A 25,052-nucleotide genomic window follows, 5' to 3' on the forward strand; every position below is an offset into this window, starting at 1 on the left:
AGCTCGACAGTGTCCTCCAGGGTCTCTGAGTTGTCATCAACTGGTTGCTAGTGGGTTACATCCGAGTCTATGTAGAATTTCTGCAGATAGGGGTCACTACACACCAGGGAAACCCTTCACTGCATAACAAAAGCCACAAGATGCTTCCTGGGGTTATTAATGCCCCGCTCAGAGAGGGCAAACATGCCTTTTAGTTTCTTGGGACAGACAAACATTTCTGTTCTTGTATTTTTAAAGAATTTGGAACTGCAGCTTTCAAGTTATGGTGTGTTCACATACCCCCATCCACCATCAGCAACTGTTGTAAGCTTGACCTTCAACTAGATTCCAGATCTCACTCCTTCATGACCCTTCTCCCCTGCTGCCCTTTCCTCTCCCCTGGATTGCAAGCATGGGGGCCTCTCTTTCCTCCCTATAATCTACTCTCCTCTCCATCAGCAATCGAGAATGTCTTAAGAGTGTTGTCAGATCATGGCATTTCTCTCCCAATACCACTCAAAATAAATTCCAGAGACTTTCATCTGGCTTACAAGAGCCTGCCTCATCTATTTTCTGGCTACTGCTCTGAGTGATCTCACTCAAGAAAAAGGTGAGGCTTTCTGCTCCTATAAAGATTTGGGCTTGGAAACCCACAGGGGCTGTTCTACTCTGTTCTATTGAGTCGCTGTGAATCAGAATCTGCTCAATGACAGTGGATGCGCTAGTTCTCTGATCCCCAGAAGCCCTGGTGGTGCTGCGGGTTAGGTGGTGGGCTGTTAACGGCGAGGTTAGCCATTCAAACCCACCAGCTACTCCTACAGAGAGAGGCGAGGTCTGTTAGTCTTGTGAACTTAGGGTTGCTTTGAGTCTGAAAGGACTCAGTGGCAGTGGGTCTGTGGAGTTTTGTTCTGATTCCATAGCAGAGTGACCGTTCACTCTCTCCCTGGCTCATCTGCTCCATCCACACAAGCTCCACCCCCCCCCCTTTTTTTTGCCTTTGCCTAAGTCATATTTCATCTGCTATTTCAGCCTTTCCACTTGCAGTTTCTTCGGCCCAGCACGCTCTTCTCCAGATAACTGTGCCCATGCTCTCTCTTGTCATTCAGGTCTCTGATCATGTGCCTCCTCCCAGGCCTGCCTTAACCACCCAAGATAAACAGGTACTGCCGTCACTCTCCAGTCCTTACCCAGACTGCAGGTTTCCTCGTAGCACTCCTGAGCTTTAAAAAGAAAAAACAAGGCATACATGCATTTTGTACCAACGCTTGTTTATCCACTCTTCCACGGACAGGCATTCAGGCTATTTCCATCTTCCTGGCACTGAGAATAGTTCCGCGCTGAGCAAGGGTGTGCACATATCTGCTCGTGTTCTGCTCCGTATTTCTTCAGAGTACGTTCCAAGTGGAGAGATTGTGTGGCCCTACCGTATTTTGCTTCCCATTTGTTTGAGGAAGTGCCAGATTGCTTTCCATAGTGGTGGTACGGCTTCACAGCGGAAACCTATACGTACAATGGACTGCTACGCATCGCTAAAAAATAATGGGATTCACACACCACGTGCCATGAATGGATTTGGAAGGTATTACGCAGACGGACTCAATCACATAAAAACACACATTCTATGAAACGACTGCTATTTAAGAAAAGAGATCTTCCTACCCAACGACACAAATTTTGAAGTTTGGACACGGGGTAGAGGGAGAAGGGCAAGCAAACAGAAAGAGGGAAACGTCGCTCCACCCTGCTGGCGATGTGGGGAAACAGGCATGCTCACCCCGTGACATTGGAGCAGGAGAGACCAGGTCATTCCTAACAAAGCTACATGCAGCCTGCCTTTCCACCCAGCCATACTATTTCTTGAAAAAGACATTTTTAATATGCATACTCCTGTTTGTTTTTTTCCTTTCTCCTGCCATTAGAATAGAAACACCCTGAGAGTACACACTGGATTTTGCAATAAAACCCACAAATCAGTGTGAAGTAGAAACCTGTGAAAGAAGGAAAACTTACTTCCCACTGAAAGGAGCAAGGGAAAATTGGTAAGCCTGCATCCCGACCACGGCAGACAACAAAAAAGCGCCAACTATCTGGTTCTTGCTCTCAGAAATTTCACTGTAATCAACTATCTGGTTCTGGCTCTCAGAGATTTCACCGTCATTGGCACTTAATTATGTGTGGATGAATATAACTTCTCTTTGCCTTTTTCAGCCTTTGTGGGGAGTAGCAGAGGTGGACACACACACACACACACACACACACACGCACATGATGTCTCGAAATGACAGAGCTGTTTGTCTCTGTTCCCTTGGAGGCCGTTTAATAAGAACTGCACTGTCACCACCGGAGTAGCAGCAGAGGGCCAGGCAGGGCAGTGGAGTAGACAGCCGCAAGCTTGCAGTTGGAGATGAGTTAATAGTACCTCACAGATCCTATAGACCTTTTAGCATCTTTGTGAGGGGTCTTTGTGGTCTCAGCAATTCCAGTTGTGTAGAGCCAATGAGATAGTTTTCTTTAGAATACAGTGGGCTTTATAAGTTGGTAGACCTTCGCATATGTTGATTATGAGCCACTGACTAGCATGAAGACCTCAGGCAATTCACTTAACCTCTTTGATCTGAACCACACAAAGAAGCATCTACCTGTGGAGGTGACGTGGCTCAAGCAGAAGTAAAGCATGTACCATGACACACGAGCCAATCCATGGTGATTCCTCTTTCTCCTACTATATGCCCTGGGCCTGGGATAAGGAAAGACTTAATCGTTGCTTATCTGTGAGACATTTCCCTTACTATAAATCGCAAACAGATATCACCATTATTATGAGGAATTGCCACCTAAACTATAGGTAAAGTTAACAGTCAAGCAAACGCCAGACTCCCACCAAGATCACCTGTCTTTCTGCAGAGGCTTTCTGAGGCTTTGAGTAAGAACAGATTCTACAGGGGCTCCCGGGTCAAGTTATGCTTGAAAATCCTGATTGAAAACTGGTCTTGATATTATAACTATAACTCAATGTCCCTACCTTACTCTGCCTCTTCCACCTCTAGAAATAAACACTTCACCTTTGAATGTTAGACATGATTTCAAACAAGACACTTTCTCCCCCAATCCAAACTTGTTAAAGTTGTTTATTATCCTCTTCCACGTTTATTACTGAGGGAATGATTGAGCGAGTCAGCCAAAGGCTAACATTTCCCTGAAATACAGCCAGGTTCCAGTCCCCTCTCTTGTAATTATTCTCTTCAATGTCTTGGCGCTTATCCTTTATCCCAGGAAGCAAAGTAATGGGGTGGGGAGGGGTCCTGCCCGGAACGAAGCAAGCGATGAGCTTACTGAATAGCACCCAAAACCAGCCAGTCTCGTGAGAGACCCAAGTCAGAGGATATGAATGTAAACTTTGCCCGCCTCTCTCAGCCCGTCTTTCTTACTCAGACAGTTTCCAAGCAGCTCGCTGATGGGGACGCAGTGCTCCGTTTCCAGCACAAACTGTACCACCTGTTCCCCTCCCCGCAGGTGGCTCTTCGCTGCCTCGCTTTTGACCGAGTCCAGGACAACTCCTCTGATGTCTTTGGGCTTCCCCGGCACACCAAAGATGATAAAGAGACCGAGGCAATCCTCTCCTATCAAGGTACAGAATTCTTCCAGCTTATCGAATCGACTCTTCTTCGAGGCAGACTCTCCCTTTACTCTCGATCCCAAACTGGGGGGGTCACAAGGCTTAGGTTCCACAAGAGGAAGAGCAGACATCCGTAGCGTCTGGACTGCCAGCTGAAGCCTTATCTGTTTGTCGGGACCCCAAAAGGTCCAGATCCAGTCTGCCCCAAACAGGGCGGCCTGGTGCTTCGTCATCTTGGTAGTGGTAAACCACTCATCAACTCCCTTTCCCTTGCAGAAAGTGATGAAGTGGATTAGGAAGATTTCATTCAGCGTGTTTGGAGCTGGGCAGAGCTTACTCAGGGGATCTTCAAAGCCAAGATACTCCTTTAGCTTCTGAGCTGCATAAATTGCAGCGCTGTTGAACACCTCAGAGACATTGAGAACTTCTTGGCTGTCTGTCAGAGTTAATTGTTGAGATGCAGTCTGCCCCATTTTCTCTGTACGCGATCAATATTGTTCCCAAATGTCTCAATGTGAAACTCGTTCAGAACGACTTCTTAGATTTCTGAGTTCTGCCACCACAGTCAATATGGTCACAGTTCTCCAAGCTTAAAGCGTCTCTGGCTTACCAGAGCATATATACCCACAGCTCAAACAAACACGGCCTCCTTATTTGCCAACAGGGTGTGTTCTGGTCACACTGGTTTTTAAGTTAGGGTGACCAACTTTCACACAAAGCACCTGCTCTTCTCTATGTTACAGCCACTCTAATGGTACAGGCAGTCCCTGACGCACTATGTAGTTGAGTTTCTATAAGCTGTACTTATTACCACCAGGGTGTTTTTAAAGTAACTTGTATATTTTAAAATATATGTATATTTTAAAATGTCGGTAAGTTTATATGTCACATTTCCCACCCCCATAGCAAAGAGCCACTTTATAAAGATACTGACAATAAAAAGCATAATAATGTGGCAAAAAATAAGACATTCGACTTAACATCAGAATCAATTTACGGAGTCATTGAAACGGAACCCTGCCATAAGCCAGGAACTACCTATAACTGGTAATCTCTTTCAACATATAGTTCCTGTTTGCAAATTTCACTTTTTAAAAAGTTATTTCTTTAAAGACCTGTATGCCTCTTTCTTCAATCATTTTTCTCAATACGGAAGGTGGGTCTTTTCGGTTTGCTTTCCCTGTGTCCTCTCTGCCCTAGTCTGGCATTTCCTTCAGCTCCATCTCCATTGTTTCCTTTCATACAAAAATTTCTTAAAGGATTCAAATTTCCATCTGTTCATATATGATATGCTCTCTACTCAAATTCATGGGAGTTGGGGAATAGTAAATAGGTTGTGCTAATGTTGTCTGTATCAGAAATAAAGCCTGGCAGTTATTGTAAACAACCAAAAATTAAGTAATGGGCAATAAAAATGAGGCAATTTTCAGTTGACTTTATTTCCTTTTATATGGTAATACCTGCAGGGTATAATATTTTGTAAATAAAATATATCATCAAAATTTTTTAAACCTTATCACACAGCATTATGTTACATTGTCCTGAATAAAGAGTATTTGGCATTTATAACAGTCTCCTGATGTTTTTAACCAGGTTCCAATAACAAATTGGGCTTTTGAAATAGTGACATAAATTCACATTAAAATCAAACACAAATACAGTGAACCTCCAATGCTGCTGCTGCTAGTTACCACTGACTTGATTCCAAATGATGGCCGCCTCCATGTGCAGACTAGAATTGCACGCTCTCCTCCTCTTGCCTGAAGCCTTTCTGAAGCAAATCACCAGCCCCTTTTCCAAAGCCAACAGGTATTAGCATCCAGTCACGCTGGCTATCCATAAACATGAGGGAGCTGCAAAAAGTGCATGGAAGAATTCCAGTATAATTCATCCCCTTTGTTCCCCACAAACTTCTTGGAATTCCCCAGTAGTAAATAGTATTCTGAGCTCTTTATCAAATAGATTTGTAATTTGGTGACAACTTCAAGGAACCATACATTAACCCTCAAAAACAATTTAGAACCAAGTCCATTTTATTGAATGGCCCAGCCCCACCCCAATTTGTGAAAACCTGTTTTATCCAGTTGGCTACCATGAGTAATTATGTAGTATTGAAAAAAAAGTCTTGTTTTTCTAGTATCTCTAAAAATAATAAACATAGTAGGAGTTTTTGCTACAGGTTTTTACTTTCTTTATGAAGAATATTTGGGCCCTGAACTATGGGAAAACATAAACCATGTTATTATCACAGAATAGCCATTATAAAACTTCTTTGCAGCCTTGTGGAGCTACTCAGCTTTCATTGCACCAGAAGGTCCCGTGAGCCACCTGTATTCCATTCAGCTCTGACGGCCCCATTCATTGACCGTCTGAGAGGGTGGCAATGGAAACACATCTTAGGCAGCTGTGAGCGTTTTGATGGAAGGATATAGTTCACAAAAAGGAGACCAATAAGCTTACTACTGTAACGATTTTAGATTTGTTTTTACTTTCCTTCCTTAGAAATTGGTCCTAGGAATTCTTTCGGAACCTATGAACGCATTTTAGTTCACAGCATTTGATTGTCCCGTGAATTCTTCCTTATGAGGTACAAGGATCCAACATTAAGGTTGAAACAAAAATAACTCAGTAATTCCGGTGTGTCGTCAGAAGGAGTAATTCATATACGCTGTTAGTGTGAATGCTCAGCATTATTGAAATTCAGTGGTGGAGGGGGAAAGGGGAAAAATAAAAACGCCACCTTGACCACTCCAGGAGACAGCTGGTGGAGGAAAATGTGATCATTGTTTCAAAGATATCTGCTCACTCTCTTCCTTATGTCACAAAATAAAACTCCTATAGTCTACGCACGGTTTATGTACACATATTTAGAAAAACGTATAAAAATAAGACAGTAAGAGGCATGTGGTGGCGTGGCTGGCATTTGCTGGGCACACAATACTGACGGAAATGGATTCCCGCGAGCACACACACGGGTCCTGCCTAGCCGGCTGCTGCCAACGCTGCTGTGGCAACAGCATTCACGGCCCGGCTGCTGCTCCCCAAGTCTCCCAGGCTATGAAGGTGAGTGGAAGCTAAAATACTCCTTTAACAGCTACGCTTTAAATAGAGCACTTTTTTTTACATTAAATAGAGAAAGCAAAACCAAACAATAATACTCTCATTTACCAGTGTCTCAGTTTTCATGGCAACTTGGGAATAGGTATGTTCCCCCCCACCCTTGTAGTTCCACTGCAAAATGAGAAGTTGAAACTACAAGTGATAGACCATCTGCTGTTTGCTGCATAGACTGCGCGTGCTGGAGAAATGACAGGAGAAGCCAGTAGAGACTAAAGGCTCCCAGCGCTCCTCAGCTGCTGCCGTCAAACGTTTGAGTCTTCATCCGTAATGCTGGCACTGGGGGAACGGGCCGCAAAGTCCCTGAACATGTCATCTTCCTTTAACATGTGCTGCAAGACAAGGAGACAAGGAGTCACACATGCTGCGGGCCAAGAAGGCAGAACAACACGTTTCCCAAAACGCATGCAGTCCTTTGGGTTTATTTTAAAACGGCGGACAGATGCAGTCTTAAGGGGAGGGTTCTAACAAACAGAGGCGTGGCCTCACGTTTCTGAGGCTACACGGCTGAATTCAGGGAACCAGCTCTAAGGGAAGGCTGTCTCTTGTTCTCTCCCCGTTGGCTCGGGAGGAAAGTGCTGGTCTCCTCTCAGCATCGGCAGGCCCAGTGCTCCCTGGAGACCGCTAGGTGTCTACAGGGGCCTCAGTACACGGAGCACAGGGACCCCGGGTCCAGAGAATATGCTCCACTCCCAGTTCTTCTTTCTGGGTCACAGTCAGGTGTCCCTCTCGGTTCTATCCATTGATGTTTCTACGATGAAAGGTGATGCAGGCCACAACCCAGGAGACCCAGCTTACTTTGTGCAGGGCTAGCACTTGAGAAAGGTGTCATATCCCACCCTGATCCTCTTACAATTGATTAGCTCACACCATCGAGGGGGTGGGGGGGTTGATCATCTAATAATTGCCAAATTACTTCCTTAAATAAGTGGCACACTACTGAGAACCGGTCAAGCGGACACATTTTTGGTGGGCACACAACTCAATCCATGACAAATATGGTCAAAATCACTTTTCCTTTTACCAACTTACTGTCAGATTGTTGATGCCTTCAGAGAAAACGCCTATCTGCCTCACTGTTCCCTCTGAATCTTCCATCTGGATAGAACACACAGGACATGACATTTCCCTTGGACACTTTCAAGGAAAGCGTAGCAAAAGGAACAAGAATAATGCAAGCAGTAATGAGCGAGGTAGAGGCGACACTACCGTTAAGGAAAGTTTCCTTTCGGCATTGGAATCAGACATTAAAAATAAAAATACAAGTGCCAAAATCAACATATGAGTATAAATGCCAAACCCTTCGCCATCTATGTAGCAGGGGAATGCTCACTCAGGCTGTGACAACAGCACCAAAGGAATGTTGATTAGAGGTGATGTACGGTCCCTGTGGCTTTGACCTGAAAAGGCCAGAAAGCATCACCTGTCCTCTCCCGATGTGTGTTAACAGATAAAGGACCTGCTACCCTCGAGGCAATTCTGACTCATCATGACTCTATCTACGGCCAGAGTAGAGCTGCCCCTGTGGGTTTCCAAGGCTGTAAATCTTCGTGGGCGCAGAAAGCATCATTTTTCTCTCATGGAACAGCTAGTGGGTTTGAACCATTGACCTTGTGGTTAGCAGCCCAAGGTGTAAACCACTCCGCCACCAGGGATTCCCTAACACAGACAATATAGCATAGATAAACAGGGTACAGGCTTTGGAGGTGGGCTAGCAGGTTGGAATCTCAGTTTTTCTATCACCTCTGTCACCCAGGGCAAGTGACTTAACGTCTCTGTGCCGCTTTCCTTACCAATAAAATGAGAGCAGCAGTAATGTCTTTGTCTTAAATCTGCAGTGAACACTGGTGTATCTTAATGTAAGCGGCTGAGACATAGGATGTGCTCGCTACGTGGTCACTATTATTTAGGACTATCTCTAGGTTTGCAGATTAGGGCTTGGATGCCGGGAGAGCACTGCGACCGTGACACAGTGCCGCACTTACCTGCTCTAACCGGTCCAAATCGTCGTCGCCATACAGGCGGATGTCCATTCCTGGTTTAAACCCTTTCTTAGATGTGCTTCCTGACGTCTGCCCCAGTTCCATCGGACAGACATATTCTTCCCCGTCTTCCTGCTTCTTCTTCCTCAGATTCCCAAAATTGCCGAAGGCGAGTTTCTTTGGCTTTCAAAGGAAAGCAAACAAAGATATTCAAGGGTGAGCAGAATTCTTATGACCAAAATCCTGGCAAACCTGGCTCATCTTTTAAGGGAAAGGGGACTAAAGAGAGGGCCCTCAGACATAGACAGTGCAGCAAAGCCCCACCCCCACCCCCACCCCCCAAACACTGAGCACAGCGCTCAGGCCCACACTCCACAGCCTGGTGCAAAGCCCACGCTCTCTCAGTCCTACGTGAAGAGGCGATTCCAAGAGGGGACGGCAGGCCCCTTAGGACGGGAAGTCCCATTTGCTAGAACCAGATAAGGACAATGGAAGCCTGGAAGTAAGTTTTCCAAACTTGCTAGACATGTCAAACGGAAAAATGGGCTAAGTCATGGATTCTCTACATGGGCATAGTATCAATTAGCTCTACGGAAAGAAAGATCGAGCAAAGTTTTCTCCGGACAGAAAGCTCCAGAAAGGCATTCACTTAACTGTTATGAAAGACCCAAGTCTGTGAATAGCTTCCCCCCATCCAGAAAGCGTAGGAAGTCCCCACAATGGGACTGGCAGAAGACAGTAAATCACCGAGCCTTCCATTCAGGCAACGGCACAGGTTTGAACCAACCTTCACTTTGGCGGTGGCTGTGAGGAGGACATAATCTGGTAACTCCATTGCATCGCGCTTCTGGTGCTGGGCCTCCGCGCCAATCAGAAGGTTGAAATGAGTGGCCAAGTGCCTTCGCAACAAGGTCTTATTGGGCGGGATGTTCAGCAACTGAGCCATTGTTTCTACGTTAAACCGGGGCTCTAGGACCTGTAGGAAACGGGAAGGGCTTCAGAGACGGTGCTGCAAGACATCCTAAGTGCTCCATGCTTGCATGGGACGGAACATTTACAAAGCTCTTCACTCAGTCTATCTGGATGGCGCTCTCAGTGGTCTGCGGAGGGGGAGCACGGGTACAGTCTTGCTCTGTGGTCGATGATTGCAAATAGGTGAGAGCGGGCAGAGGCGGTTTAGTGGCAGCCTTCTCCCCTCCACGTGGGAAACTGGCGTTCATTTCCCACTCAATGCACCTCACCCACGGCCACCACCATCGGTCAGAGAAGGCAGAACTGCTGTGATGAACAAGTTTCTCCAGGTTGAGATGAACCAAGAAGAAAATCCAATAATCAGCCCATTGAAACCCCACAGATCGCCATGGTCAAATCTGCAGCCCCTCATGGGGAGGGTGCAGGACCGGGCAGCACGCTGTTCTGTCCCATACGGTTACCCTAAGCCCGGAGCCAGCAAACAACAGCAAATAAGTGGCAGAGCTGGTTCCGAAATGCAGCCCTCCCTCTCTGCTGCCTTTGGAAGCTGCAACCCAGCACACAGAAATAGAACCTGTGTCTTTGCAGGAATTTGAAAACATCATCACAGGAGAGACAGTGGCCAGGTGTTACCTAACATGAAAGATGGGAAGAGGAAAATGTGCATGAGTTGTGCTTAAGCTACAGGACATTAGTTAGAAATAGGAAAAACAATATTGTGCGATCATGAGGTGTCAACAGGATCGGGTAAGAGGTTATCAGAAGACCCCAAACAAACAAACAAACAAACCAAAAAACTCACTGTTGCGAATGAGGGGAGTCAGAGCAGAGACACAAAGGGGTCACAAGGAAGGAATGAGTCAACCAGGGTGAAGTATAGTGCCGATGAAACACACTTTCACCCCCCACTATCATGACCCCAATCCTGCCTTTCGCTGAGGGCTAGGCCAGAGGATGTACACTGGTACAGACAAGAGCTCATGACACATGGAATCCAGGTAAAATAAACTTCTCAGGAGCTGAAATGGGAGTAGAAATACCAGGAGGGTAGGAGGAGGTAGGGAGAGGAAGAGGGAAGAAACCGTGGGAGGAGAAAGTGGACAGTGTAAAATATGAAAATAATAATAATTTATAATTTATCAAGAGGTCCTGAGGGTGGGAGGAGGCAAGGGAGGGAAAAAAGAGGAGCTGATACCAAGGACTCAAATAGAAAGTAAATGTTTAGAAAATAATGATGGCAACATATGTACATATATGCTTCATACAATTGATGTATGGAGAGTTATAAGAGCCCCCAATAAAATGAACTTTAAAAAAAAAGAAAGTAAGGAACCATTAGAAGCAGTGCAAGAGTACTGGGTGAGATGGCTGTGGAATGATGACAGGTAGTAATCTGATCTCAGATTACAGGAAACCAATCGGTGATGAAATGATAAGAAAGCTTTACCATGAGCCCACCATGGACACCGCTGCCTCTGAGGTTGGGGGCATATTCTGCCAGGTCCACTGAGCGCAGCCACTCCATCACGCGGTGATTGGTCCACTGCTGCACCTCTGACGGGGCAATGCTATTCTGCAAACAAACAGCCACTGATAGCTTCAGTTGTTGACTACGGGATTCCAATGACTACAGCCATGCGTTCTGTTCAAATAATCCACCCCCACCCCAGGGAGCAAAATTACTCAACACCCTCCTAACTGATCGAGAGCCTGGGTTAAGCGTACAGATTTGCCAAGTGGATGCTGATGTGAATGCTCCTTCTCTCCTTTTTTCAGACTGTGATTTGGGTGACCGTGTGTGCAGAGCAGGTTGGATTTCCATTTAAGAAGTCATACACATTTTGTTTTGTGTCAGAACAGACATTGATTTCAATGTCCACATGTGCCAGCAATCTTCCCGCTTCCTCCCTGCGTTTGCCATTTCCCTTTGTCCTTCTTTCCTGTCCTTTCTGTCCAATTCAGCTCATCCCTGGGCAAACGCTGCCTCTTGGACCTTGTGGGGCAGACTGGGGTAGGCTTACTGTTCACCTTGTAGCCTATCAATCACATGGCAGAAAGGTGAGACCGCCTCGGAGCTTACAGGGCTGTCTGTGGGCCATCGTCCTACGGTCTCTGCAAGACCAGTAAGTCAGGTCTTTTTAAAATTTTTTTATTTTATCATTTTGAGTTTTCCTCCACTCTCCCCAGAACATCCTGGTTACCATGTGCATTCGTGGATTTCGTCCCACAGACAGTCCTTTAGAGAATCTGTACGGCACATGGCTGCAAGCTTTTGTAAGCACTGATAGAGCATTGCTTCAGCGAAAGACCAAACCAACTGAGGAGAGAAAGTCTTTACAGGGAAATTTAACTCTGAAACTTAAGGAAACAGGGGGGGTGGGGGTGGGGACTGGGAAGTACAGCCAAGAAAAGGAAGAAGCACAAAAGAATAAAAGACCCCTTCAGCCTTAATAGGTGTAACAGTCATGGGAGTACAGGAAAGGACAGCCTAAGAGAAGCCGAAGCTTTTCGGGTGGGCTACAAGACTACATGGGCCTGTCTGCTGCACACATGCGAAGTACATGCTTGTCCGCCTCAATCGAAAATGCTACCTCGTCAGACGGCCGTCTCCGAAGACAATTTGGTTCAAAGTTGTTTATCCTCAGGACCTGGATGGCCCTTTTGATGCTAAGATGGTGCAGCACACTCACGACCTTCAGAGACAGTAAGTCGTCCTGCAAGTAGAGAACAAACAGCAACGCTCACTGGGCTGGCCTCCCGGAGAGGAATGAGCTGTCCGGGCACGCTGAGGATAGTGGGGTAGAGGTAGAAGAACCCCTCTGCCAATTGCCGGCAGCCCGACCATCTTCTCCAGACCGGAGAAAATCCTCCTTGGGGCCTCAATACAAAAGAGAGTGAACCCATGGCTTCCAACATGGTCTCTCTCTCTGCCAGACACCCCGAGGAAAGGGAGTGAGACCCCAAGGCTCCGTGAGACAGTCGCCGCCTGAAAAACTCTGGTGGGCCACAACCAAGGGTGATCCACTTCAGTCTGACTTGAAAAATTCACGGACAGTTCCTTTGTCTTTCAGTTCCCCCCTTGCGGGAACGTTTTGAAGCTTCTTCACAGGGAAACCACGGAGCGCTCGATAGGGCAGACTACCTTCCCCCTTTGCCTTTTCAGCACACAGCTGGGAGAGGCTCTTTCATGATTAAAACTCGCCTTTGTGAATGAAGGCGCGTCCCGATATAGGGAACTCAGACAGCGTTGGCTTTTAAAAAGTCCCTTGGTCTAGACTACTCTGCCTGAGTTCCCAAACATTGTGAATGGGTTTGGAAAAACTGGTCATCGGTGAAAGGCTCTGCGGAAAGCGAAGGAGAGGAAATGAAGGTATGAGAACTGCCGACACCCACCAACCCCCTGGAGGAAACATGCAGCAGTCGGTGGAACATTTTCAAACAACCACACACACATTTTCAAGCAACGATTTCAGAAAGTGATTTTGGAGGCAGTGTTAATAAGCAGCAGCTGCTTTTCCAAACCCACCCAGCAAGTCAACAAGGAAGCACCCATGATAGGCACGCCTTGCTGATAACACATTTCTTGTGGGTAAAAAAAAAAGAAAAAAACAATGCAATGTAATCTGCTATGGAAACGTTAAAAATATGAGATCAGTTTAGATCCTTAAAGCTACTAACTGGATAAAAGTTACTTGCTAAATTTTGTCTGGATTGATCTCTTAAAGCCAAAGCAGGGCTTTGTGCTAAGTTAGAAAGACATTTCACGTATTTTAACTGAAGAGAAGTGATATTGACTCAAGGCATTTCAGTGTAGGCTATTTTCATCTAACTAAAGTCTAGCAGAGATTAGGGAAAAAATGCAATGCTTGCCATCAACATACAGTGCTATTTTTAAAAGCCTTCTCAGTTTGAAGGCTTTGCTGTAAACCAAAATAGCCTTTTTTCACCCTGAATTTTAAAAACTTTTCACTTTTAAATCATTTCAGATACACAGAAGAGTGCATATTCCCTGTTGAAGAAAAAGGCTATCTGCGGAAATGACTGACGATCACCTGGTCAGCGGAGCAGAGAGCACACACGCCAGTTCTACAACAGGAGCGAGAAGTGACTATGGCGCCGAATCTTTTAAAGCTTTACTATGAAAAAACAGGATTTTTGTTGTGTTTATATGAAATAAAAAAAAAGATGGGTGGAAACATTTATTTTTACAAAATTAAAAGAGAAATACAGAGTCTCCATATATGTTACCCAGCTTTCTTTAATGTCAGCACCTTCTCTAACAATGATACATTTATGGAAATGCAGAAATCCATAAAGACAACAGTAAAATTAACGACAGACTTCATGAGTTATACCACTGAGACCCTTTAGTCTATGATCCAGTCTAGGGCATCAAATTAAAACCGCCTCTTTGTGGCTTAAAGAGCTTCAGAGGCCTAACTTTCCAAGGACATTTGTTCTGCTATACTCCTGAAAGTTAGACGCATGTATCTTGTGAGCTTAAAAGCCTGAACCTACTCAAACCTGGGTCGGCAAGCAAGTATTGGCTGAGTGCCTTTCAGGCCACATAGTGACAGGGGTGAGGTCAGTGGCTGAGAGACACACACCCACGTTTAAGTGCTCCATCACTTTCTGACTGCCAAACCTCGGTTACCCAGATTCATGATTCCTTAGTTTCCTCAATCAGAAGTAGGAATCGCAATAATAGTAATTCAAAGGGAGGCTGAGGATTAATTTGAACAAAGTGTATGGAAAAGCATCTCAGAAACTCAAACTCACGGTCATCGAGTCCATGCTGACTCATAGTGCCCCCCCTGTGGGTTTGAGGCTGTCACGGCTTACCGGAGTAGAAAGTATAGTCCCACCACACGTACCATGCCACCACCCCACGGAGCTGAGTGTGGTTTCAAACTGCTGACCATGTGAGCCACAGCAGAACACATCATCAGTACACTTGCCAGGGCTCCTCAGAGGGCACCGGGCATATATCATAATTGTGCAACACGTGGTCAGTTTTAACTATTACATGCAGGTTTATATGATGTGCCCATCAGTGTAAGGACTTTGATTCAAAGGAGAAAGAAGAAAGAAAGGGTGAGGAAAAATAGCCCCATGAATTAAACTCCAAAATTCTTTGATTTTGAAAACTCTCTAAGTTAGCTGTTGGAAACTTTCTATTTACTAAAAGAAGAAGGTGCCTTCAGCGATTAAATTCATCGCCTACCTCACAGAAGGTCAACTGGGCAAAAGTAAATTGAGGAGGACAGCAATAAAACAAGGGGATCGGGAACACACTTCCCCAACAGCCCAGCTTGCCTCTCACGGGCATGACGTCAGCGGGGAGATGTTGTCCTTTACTTACACGCTTCTAACTCTTGGTGGGAGGGGGGCGGGGGATGGACTACCCTCAGTCCCAGGAGAGAGTTACTTACCACGGTCATGTAATGCAGCATCCGACCATCTACCCTTCCTTCATCAAACTGAGTCTTATACTGCGGGAGTCCAATATCATCCAGCCATCCTAGAGCAGAGAAATCAGGGTTGACACCATGCCACGCAAAACTTGATCCCTCAATTAAGAAGAAATGCAGGCAACAGTTCTTGCTAGGATGATGACGAGTGGAAACCTCTTACTAGTGACCCAGTGGAAATCCAGCTTTCCGTAATTTGTTTCCTCTTCGGAACCCAGCGCTTGCAAGGCCAGCTGGAGCTTCTTCCGATGAAGCGAATGCTTGATCCCAAGTTCCTGGGAGAGTAAACAGAAACATTTGTGCTACCATTCTGTCAACATAGGATGGGCACCTTGGCAGAGGATGTAAAGGTACGAAATGAACAGCTCTTCCTCCACCCACCATCGCAATCGAAAGGGCCCCGGTGGTGCCGTGGGTTAGGCACCGGGCTGTCTAACGTTTAAAGGTTGGCACAGGAAACCCACCTGTTGCTCTGGGGGAGCAACCTGCCCGCAGCCTGCTTCCATAAAGAATTCTGGTCATAACAATATATAATTCATCAAGGATAACCGAGGGTGGGAGGGTGGGGGAAGGAAGGATAAAAAGAGGAGCTGATACCAATGTTTTAGAAACGAAGATGGCAACATGCTTGATACAATTGATGTATGGAATGTCCTAAGAGCTGTAGAGCCCCCAATAAAATGATTTAAAAAAAAGATTTATGGTCTAGGAAAGTCGGTGCAGCAGTGCGACCCTGTCTTCTGAAGTTGCTGTACGTCAGGATGGACACCCTCACCGCGGGGCAGAGCTTGGTTGGCTTGCAAAGTGAAGCTGAGTTACATTAATCACACGTGAGGAGCTGCGTCCGTAATAAAGCCACATAATTATTTTGAGAAAAAATCCACTTAAGGCTTACTATTATGCCTATATAATTATTTTTCATAAAAACGGTCCAGTGGCTGACGTGTCTGTTAATTAAACAAAGTAGTTCAGTAGTTACCTTCTCCAGATCTTGCTGAGAAGCCTGTAAGAGCGTTTGGCCAGATATAATCCAGTGCTTGCCAGAGTTCAGGTAGGAGCCCAGGCCCTGGTCTACGAGCCAGTTGCAAACCTGCTCCTTGGTCCATTTGGCAAATGGCATGTCCAAGTCACTACAGGAGAATGAGCACTTGCGTGAGAACCAGTTCAGCCAACCTATGTTCATCCTCAAAGGACATCGCTCGCTAGCCTTACATAAAGTCCCCAGAGGGACACATTTGACCATAAAGTTTAATACCTAGGCATATATTTGCAGAAGGAAGTCGTACTCCAGCCGAAAGTTACCTTTTAAACTAATCTTTATTTCCATAAAAATACTCAGTGTTCTAGGGAAAAAAAGACTAGCTGAACCGACAAAGGTCATTGTCCTAGTTTCAGCCAACATCTCCTGAAGATTGGATTCTCAAAAAGGGCACAGACTGAAAGAAGCACAGGTCTAACTGGAATTAACTTTGTCAAAATAATGGTTTCTCCCCGGATGAGAAGAGAGTAAGACACCATTACTGGGTGCAGGAAAGAACAATTAAAATACATTTCCCTTTTTCTTTTATTTAGGCAAATGATGTCCCTTCCCTGCTTTTGCTTCTTAAATGTGAGCATGAGTACTTTAAAAACATTTTTTCTAACAGCCTAAGTGATTCTTCTACTGAGTTCAAAGAGAACAGGTGGTAGATGAGACTGATTCTGAAGACGGCCAAGGAGAGCTTTCTGCTTGTTGGAAACTGTATGGCGTGTTCCACCCGTGGGGGAAGGACTGCGTTTAAAAGGCTTTTTTCCAAAGTTCATTGTCAGATTACATTCAAAAGATTTGGTAACAACCACAAAACTAAAAACATTACAAGCTTTTGTCACAGACCCCTGTAGTTTATGTTTTCCAACCCCCTCCTTCTAGGTCAGCGTAGTTCTGTGGAGCAGTGAGCTTTTTACTGAGGGGAAGGGAAAGTTCTTAGAGCCTTAAGAAGAAGAAAAAGTGGGCGCAACACATTGCTTTAAGCAGTCTTGATACACTTAAGACTTCTGATAAGATTATTACCTATAAATGCTTTCACATTTACTGCACACTTTTTTATCTGTCAGTACACATGAACACATGAACTCGCTGAATGTTCACACTACACTGTGGAGGAAGTACTAATTATTAGGATGAGAAAACAGGGACAGACTTTCAAGTGGTGGTTCCCGGTCATCCGGCTTGTAGGAAGTGATAAGACCAGAAATCAAATGCAAACAGTCCGACTCTAGAACTTGTCATCTTAACCACGACGTGATCCCATTTCTCCAGAGCTCAGTTTTAGATTAGTTAGAATATTTCCCACCCAGAATTTAAGTCTAAGAACCTAATACAATTGCTGTTGAATCCCTCGTCCGAGCTCCTTCACCCAGCTCTCCTTTCATTCACCATTCATTGCCAAGACTCACCACTTTCCATGTCATGGCCCTTTGAGCAGACATGGCAGTGAGCAACGACTTTGCTAACTCAAGAGTGATCCTAACACGGCAGCTGCCCATGGGGCCTCCACACGTGGGTAGAAACGCATCAGCCCATTCAATCTGGCCGTTCTTACCTGTGAGACTGTCCCAAGTCTTTAGACCAACCCAACCGAGGTCCTGCGGTTGCCCTCGTCCCTCCTCTTTTGAATTCAGGCTCAGACATCTCATCTGGGTTGAAAGTGGTTGACTGACTCCTCCTAAGTCTGAACAGAAGGCACAACACAGAGGGCCACAGTTTACAATCTGAGGAGCGCTTAGACACCGGAGTTAAGTATTTTAAACTAGTGTGTGCCTTTCGCTATTCCTGTATATAGACATATCCATCTAAATCTTAACAAAGACTTAATAAGTACCAACTAACAATATTCTTTCCACAAGAAGTCCACAAAAGGCTTAGCGTTTTAGACTCCATTTCAGGCAATTTCCTATTTCTCCCTGCTTTATAATTTAAGCACGATATTATACAAGGACCACTCCTGATGTCCAATCATTTGCTTACCTTCCAAAGAGTTTCATGATACCTCTGGATTTCTTCTTGGAGTCCGGAGATGGTGGAGGTATCTGGAAGGGGCTGCTTCCCCGTGAGTCTTTTGAATGAGGAGACACACCTGCCAGATCTAGGTGTTCTGCCGCCTCCTTTTCTGTTTCAGCTATTCCAAGAACAGAGGAAAAGCCTCAGTGAACTACAGAGTGTGAGACGGACACGTCTCAATCTTAACCTGTTTGGTTCTAGCAACATTTAAAGCATTCTGGTTCTGCGGGTCTACAAATCCACCATCTACACGTGTCCAACATGGAAAACAAATTTATGGCCTATTCTACGATCTATAGCCTAATATTGTGTGTAGAGTCACTTTGAGTTATGAAGCAAAGGTGAGCTAAAATTGCCATTTTCTTTCCTAGGGTGGTTAGAATGCATAGTGAATTTATTCTCAATCTTGCTGTGGTCATTGGTGCAATGTGACTAACTTGTTTGCTCTCAAGGTGATTTCGATTCAGGTGACCTCGAGGACGGAGCAGAGGTGCTCCACAGGGACTCCTACTGTGATCTATACTAGAGCAGAGTGCCAGGCCTTTTCTCCCGCGGCCACACGCTGGTTTCCAATGGTAGGACACTCTTAGAACTCTCGGCACAGTTTCTTCCTTGCGGTGGTTCCCTCAACTCTTCTTCTTCCTCTAACCCACTTTAAGTTCCTCCCAAGATTCTGCTCTAAATTCTCGCTGCAGGATCTCTTGATAAGCTCACATCACCCAAGCCCACTGCAACATGATGGCTTGACTAACTCCTAAGCAGGTGGCAGCAAAATCTTGGGTTGAGTATCCTCCCTGTCTCTGAATATCTCTGCATATTCTCAGTGTGCTGGGTACATCTTAGACAAAAAAAGAAAGAAAAGAAAGAAAGAGGCTCCTCTCCCAAAAAGATCCATCCAAGTTCTCTGTCTTTCTCTCAGATTTCACTTAACAGTGAATGAATGTTTCATTCAATAGTACATAATATTAATGAATATACTCCTCGTTACTGTAGTTCAAATCCTTGTTATGCCCTTCTCCCTGGAACACTACATCCACTTAGTGAAGGCAATTCTTCATTCACAAAGTTCTCTCTCACCAGTTGAAGGCACGGAAGGAAGGAGGATCTGCATCAGTCTTCCTTTTAATATGGAATTAGTGTCTGATGATTTTGCCACTCCCGGCACCCCAATCCTTAGCCATTTTAGCTCTTTTTTGCTGTCCTTAGTGAATAAACCCAGATGAACAAACACAAAGACTACCACTTTCTCAAGGTGATATTTTACAGTTTATAAAGAGAAGTAAAAATTGCACATAAATCACAAGTACAGTGTTTCAGCGAGACAGAAAGTTGCAGAGGCTGACTTTTCTGCAGAGCAGAGCTGTGATTATGGGTTACAGTAAGCAGCACTCGCCTCTCAGCACTGACGAGACGTCTTCGAAGGGAGGTGCAAAAACAGGCGAGCATCGCTATCTGAGCAGAGCGGTATTTCAGCCATCCTTTAGAAGCTAAGACTGCAGAGAGCGCTCCCATGTTGACTAAGGACATCCCAAGGACCTTTCCCAATCAAAGCCCCCAGCTATGCTGGGAAAAGATACACCTGAAAATGTTGCTGAGCTCCCCCTTGTTTTAAAAGCATTCAGCCTTGTCTTTTTAGGGGTTTGTCCCCTCCAGGAGCTCTGCTCCCCGATACTGCTTTTTCCCTTTAAAGGGCAAGATTTAGCTTCGCATCCCCTGAAATCCCTTTGGAACCTAAGGAGGGCCTTTCCTCACTCATTTAACTCAGTCTTGACTCCTCAGACAACGGATCGAGTTTCTTCTGATGTCACTAACTAGCATTTCCATCTTTGATGCAACAAAAAGTCAGGGAGCATCCCCTTAAGAGGGAAAAGTCTACAGATAGCATCTGCAGTGTTTGCTACAAGCCGCTGCTCTCAGCGGATGGCTACTCGGGTTGGCGCTCTCCGGGAGACACATACGAAGCAGGACTACAGGGGCCTGGGAGTCGGTGCACGGTGACCTTGACAACACCAGGGCACTTCTGCCTTTCATTCCTCTGAGGGATGCTGTGTGCACCTAGGGCCTCTACGGTCCACTCACAAAGCCTCACCAGCAGAGGTGAAAAGAGTGGAAGCAGAGACTGGGCAGAGAGTCCTTTCCAAGGAGAAGGTGGACGGAACAAACGCTCTTAGTTTTCAAAGAAACCAGGACGCTCCTTCCTGATTGCGGCCGGCTCCCTTCCTAGAGCGCACAAACGCCAAGAGCAAGGTTAGCTTGGTTCAGAGCACAGCGCTGGCCAGGCTGGCATGCAGGGGTACGGTACCTAAGGTGGGTGCACTGGCACTTCGCGCACGGTCTTCAGAAATCCCAACAACGCACACAATCACACGCAGCCCAATGGAGAGAACACAGGGGAATGAATGAATGAATGAATAAATAACAAAATGAAACACGGGTCAAACTCCCACTCTCAGAAGCAACAGTGAGCAAAGGCACGCACTGCGCCGGGCCTCTGGTGAGAACACACAGGCTTCCTTGACCCACCATCGGCACAGGCGGGCATCGCCATGCAATGACGTCAGGGGCAAGCGCTGCTGCTACTCTCCCCGCAGAGGTCACCCACAGGGCAGAGCCGGGTGAGGGGCTGGGTTCACAGAACCACGGGAATGGGGGTTATTCACCTCATGTCTGCGAACCCCAAAATTCGATGCAGATGGGCACGGGCAGGGAAACAGAGGAGGCTGGTCGCCAGGGTGCAAGAATGAAGGCAGGCCGACGTACCCAGGTTTGGCGCGCTCACTGTCCTCTTGTTGCTCTTGATTTTGAAAAAGCCCCGGCCAAAGGACGACCTGGCTTTTCGGCTGCCAAAGGGGTTGTCATCGGCAGTGGCACCGTGTCCCGGAGCTTTGGGAGGGAGACTTCCAAAGGTGCTGCTTTCTCCTGGCGCTTTATTCTGTGAGATAAACAATCACGGTGACCCACACCCTCGGCCATCGGGTTGCTTCCAACACATGCGGTGACTCTCTATCCCACCCCTTAGCCCACAACGCCCCCGGGTCCCTGAATGATGAATGAGAGGCCACAGACATACATGCCAGGAAGCACGGATGCACTCGTACCACACCGTAGTGGGTGCCAGGCCCAGTGGTAAATGGCACGTGCATGGTTTCACGGAAAAGAATAACTAGGTAACACATTGATTGCCAAAAGCAAATACCAGGGGGTGGGGCGCACCAAAAGTCTATGAACAAATGAAAAGATAATAGAATCTATCTAATAGTTTTTGAAAGTTATTTAAAAGACAACATTTAAAAGACAAAAGTTAATCTTGTATTAAAGTGTTTTAAATCTTTAAAAGAGCTGTTGTTGTGGTTGGTAAGGAGCTGCTGAGTCCTGCGATTCCTGCGGCCGAGAGAGCTGAGCATCTTCACACGTGCCTTGTTCCTCACACCGACACACGGCATTACATACATAAAGAACAACGTGGCACAAGGCTGGCTGCCTAAAATACAGCTCAGGTCCCTAAGAAAATAACCACGTGAATCAAAGCTCAATACAATATCGTGGAGGCACAATCGCTAACTACTTAAAGTGGCCTTTTTGTTTTCTTTTTCTCATGGATTTGTGGCTTGCCTGCAAGGAAACAATCAAGGATGACCAATTTTAAAAAGACCGTAATATACCGAAATACAAACTGAACCAATCGAGTGCTTCTTCGCTGTTTCAGAAGCACCTTAGATCTCTAGCCGCTGGGCCGAACCTCGCTTCAAACACTGCTTGCTCTGAGCTTTGGGGTGACTTGGAATTGGCTATGATGGTAATATGGTGCGTTCGCGATTGTCTTAGTATTATAGAAACATGCTGTTGTTTGCATGCTGTCATTTCTAGAATGCCTCTTACCCTCGGTGTCTTTGAGGAAGAGGTCAAGAAAAGGGCCAAAGGATACAGGCCCTTAAAGGACAATTCTACAATGCAGGAGCCCTCGTGACGTAGAGCTCCTGCCCACAAGGTCAGCAGTTTAGAACCACGAGCCACTGTGACACAGGGAAAAGACAAGGCTTTCTACTCCTGTGAAGAGTTAAGAGTCTTGGGAACCCACGGGCAGTTCTAGCCTGTCCTTCCATAAGGTCTCGATGAGTCAGACGCAACTCTGGCAGGGTTTTTGTTTTTGTATTCTTCTCTACCTAGCTATTGTTTTAATCATTTATATGCGCCACAGTTTAGTGGCTCTATTGTCTACGTCTAAAGAGTCATGCTAAAATCAAGTAACCACTTATTGCACTGGCAAGACAAAAAGGACAGAGGCTAACTTTAATTACAGCGGTGACCACAGTGCTTTGTCGGCCACATCGTGACTGAGGCCCTGGAAGCCCGCAGTCAACAGCCTGTCTTGGAAGTGGCCCAGCAACTGTAACCTCAACAAGTTCTTGGTCAATCTCTTGGGAAAATTGGAGTAAAGAAGAATCAGATCACCTGTTGATGATGACTTAACAGTAGCCTACAGACTCACAAATGTTTGCTTTCAATGGGCCCTGGTTGCATAAAACAAATTGGTGGCGATCTAAGAAGGGCTTTTTGTGTGACAAGGCAGGTTACAGAGCCCTGGTGGCACTATCGGGTAGTGCCGGGCTGCTAACCTAAAGTCAGCGGTCCAAACCCAACTACTCCAAGGGCGAACGATGATGCCATCTGCTTCCACAAAGATTAAAAACAAAAAATAACCAAAAGCCCCTCGCTGCTATCAAATCATCTCTTTGAGAGTGGAACCTAGGGGTCCCTAACATCTTAGGGTTTCATGCCCTGCCACCAAAGCTATTTCTGGCACACAGCGGCCCTACAGGACAGGGAAGAACTGTCCTTGTGGATTTCTGAGACCGTACTTCTTTACGGGAGGAGAATGACTCATCTTTCTCCCATGGGACAGCTGGTGGATTTGAACTGCTAACCTTGAGGTTAACACCCCAACACATAACCCACTTCATCACCAGGGGACCTGCATAAACATTTAGAGCCTCGGAAACCCTACTGAGGTTTGCTATGTGTCAGGATTGACTCGATGGCAGTGAGCTTTTGGTAATGCTGGTCCCAAAACCTGTGAAGTTTTTGTACTGTGGTGCCTTGTATGTGTCTAGGACGCTGCCACCAATGTTTCAGAGAGTGGCAGGGACCTCCATAAAGTAAATTAGGAAGAAAGGTCTATCTGCTTCCGAAAATCGGTCAGTGAAAACCTAGGGTTCATAGTAGGCTACTGTCCAATGTAGTGCTGAGAGATGAACCCACTGGGATGGAAGACACCAGAATACAGAACATCCGCAACAATGGAGTCAGCATTCCCAGGGTGGTGGGTGTGAGGACAGACCAAGAAACGTGTTGTTCTGTTACGGGCACCACTGGGTGACAGCTAACAACAATTAAGGAAGGCCAGTTGTGACCACTGGGAATGTAAGTAGAATGATTGAGGACACCCCCGCCCCCCGACACACACACACACACACACACACACACACACACACACAGCAGCAGCAGCAGCTTTAGTGAAACAACCAACCCACATTAGGAGTCTAAGACATTTTTACAGTATAATAAAAATTACCTCTGGAGGCTTCTGAACAGACTCCTTTTCCTGTTCAAAACAACAACAACAATATTTAAGGTTGTCGGAATCCTTCGTATAATCAGAATCAGTCACATACAACTCCATAAATTTAAAAAAAATTACTGCAAAGCTACAAAATTTCACTTTCATTTCCTTCTACAATGCCTCATTATACAGCATCTCACTTTGGGGTTTTGTTTCTTGCATGCTGTTTCTAATTCTTCCTACTCATACTTCTTAAAATTGATCATTAACCATGGCATGTGACAATTCAATCCATCTACCGAAACCACAAGCTCTTCTGAGGAGTTCTATTTGCACCATGGGAAAAGATGAAGAGCCATCAGTATTTTCTTCTAACAGACAGTAGGAAAAAAGCATCGAACCAACCCCGTCTGCTATCTCTTTCTTCAGATTGCCCAGGCTGGTGGACTTTTGGAGACTTGAAGTTCTAAAAATAACAAGAAGAATAATTGGGATTAATACTAAGTGAGTCTGGTGCCACTGTTCCTCAGTAGAACATCTTGGAAAGAGACTAAATTCGTGTGTGGGTAGAATCGTGGTAATAAAAGAAAAAAATCTGGATGCAGGCAGTCACTTACGTGCTTAACTAAATTATAACATTGAGTCCTTTTAAAAGCGGGGTGGTTGCCTGTCCTGCCAACAGCTCTAAATGTCCTGCACATGTTAGAAGAGCTGGAAAAATACTTAGCACTGTCATTGTGATGTGAAATATTTGAAAATATACCAGCGTTCTCTGCGTACTGTCAGAGTGTCCTTAGAATGTGCACATTATTCCAAGAAACTTAAAAATATATTCAGAGGCCATCTAAGTAAAATAGAGATCCAAAGTTTTACTTTTCAATTCACAAAGGAATCCATTTTCTGAGCATGGCAAAGCAATTCACTTGACAATTCTGATCCAAGCACGGGAGAGGCGTCGCTGTGGCTGCCCCATGAACTCATTTGTTATCCTCTTGAAGGCAAAACGAGGCTGTAAACAAGAGACTTTCTCTTTCATGTCATTAGCACTCAGTTACACAGGGCTGGTGCCACTCCCAAACTGACGGCAGGCTGGTACGATCAGTTTAGAAAGGGGGAGGTGAGCGGGGAAGAGAGAGACAGGGACAGGGAAAGCGAGAGAGTGTGAGCATGATCCTGGGAAAGGCAGTGAGGTAGGAGAGGGCAAGGGGGATGATGGAGAGAACCATGAGAGAATGAACAAATGAGCCTGTCTGTTCTACGAAACAGGATAATGTAAATATGCACACAAAACTCTTATATTTGTTCTAGTTTTTAA

The 25,052-nt window shown here is 45.7% G+C and overlaps 2 protein-coding genes across 6 annotated transcripts in view; both read right to left on the reverse strand.

Moving 5' to 3' along the window:
* Positions 1 to 2,457: 2,457 nt before the first annotated feature.
* Positions 2,458 to 5,005, reverse strand: REP15 (RAB15 effector protein). Its single transcript, XM_075551937.1, has one exon. The coding sequence runs from the start codon at positions 4,066 to 4,068 to the stop codon at positions 3,355 to 3,357; it is 714 nt and encodes a 237-aa protein (XP_075408052.1). The 5' UTR covers positions 4,069 to 5,005; the 3' UTR covers positions 2,458 to 3,354.
* Positions 5,006 to 5,015: 10 nt separating this feature from the next.
* The window catches only part of PPFIBP1 (PPFIB scaffold protein 1), a 204,603-nt gene continuing 184,566 nt past the window's right edge, over positions 5,016 to 25,052 (reverse strand). For 2 of the 5 annotated variants that reach the window (XM_075551932.1, XM_075551933.1), the window contains 15 exons: positions 24,143 to 24,203; positions 23,750 to 23,779; positions 20,938 to 21,109; positions 20,480 to 20,512; positions 18,145 to 18,295; positions 17,720 to 17,848; positions 16,117 to 16,267; positions 15,301 to 15,412; positions 15,099 to 15,187; positions 12,258 to 12,380; positions 11,114 to 11,239; positions 9,482 to 9,670; positions 8,698 to 8,877; positions 7,745 to 7,849; positions 5,016 to 7,044 (listed from right to left, as the gene is read on the reverse strand). In XM_075551932.1, the coding sequence (XP_075408047.1) occupies positions 6,958 to 7,044; positions 7,745 to 7,849; positions 8,698 to 8,877; positions 9,482 to 9,670; positions 11,114 to 11,239; positions 12,258 to 12,380; positions 15,099 to 15,187; positions 15,301 to 15,412; positions 16,117 to 16,267; positions 17,720 to 17,848; positions 18,145 to 18,295; positions 20,480 to 20,512; positions 20,938 to 21,109; positions 23,750 to 23,779; positions 24,143 to 24,203 (1,738 nt within the window). In that variant the 3' untranslated portion in view covers positions 5,016 to 6,957. The remainder of the gene's footprint in view (positions 7,045 to 7,744; positions 7,850 to 8,697; positions 8,878 to 9,481; positions 9,671 to 11,113; positions 11,240 to 12,257; positions 12,381 to 15,098; positions 15,188 to 15,300; positions 15,413 to 16,116; positions 16,268 to 17,719; positions 17,849 to 18,144; positions 18,296 to 20,479; positions 20,513 to 20,937; positions 21,110 to 23,749; positions 23,780 to 24,142; positions 24,204 to 25,052) is intronic. The other 3 variants (XM_075551935.1, XM_075551936.1, XM_075551934.1) reach the window with 3 other exon arrangements.

This window comes from Tenrec ecaudatus, chromosome 6, assembly GCF_050624435.1.
Source record: "Tenrec ecaudatus isolate mTenEca1 chromosome 6, mTenEca1.hap1, whole genome shotgun sequence".
NCBI lineage: Eukaryota > Metazoa > Chordata > Mammalia > Afrosoricida > Tenrecidae > Tenrec > Tenrec ecaudatus.

Excerpts from the sequence above, each read along its gene's own strand:
- REP15 (XM_075551937.1), bottom strand. The coding sequence starts at position 4,068 with ATGGGGCAGACTGCATCTCAACAATTAACTCTGACAGACAGCCAAGAA.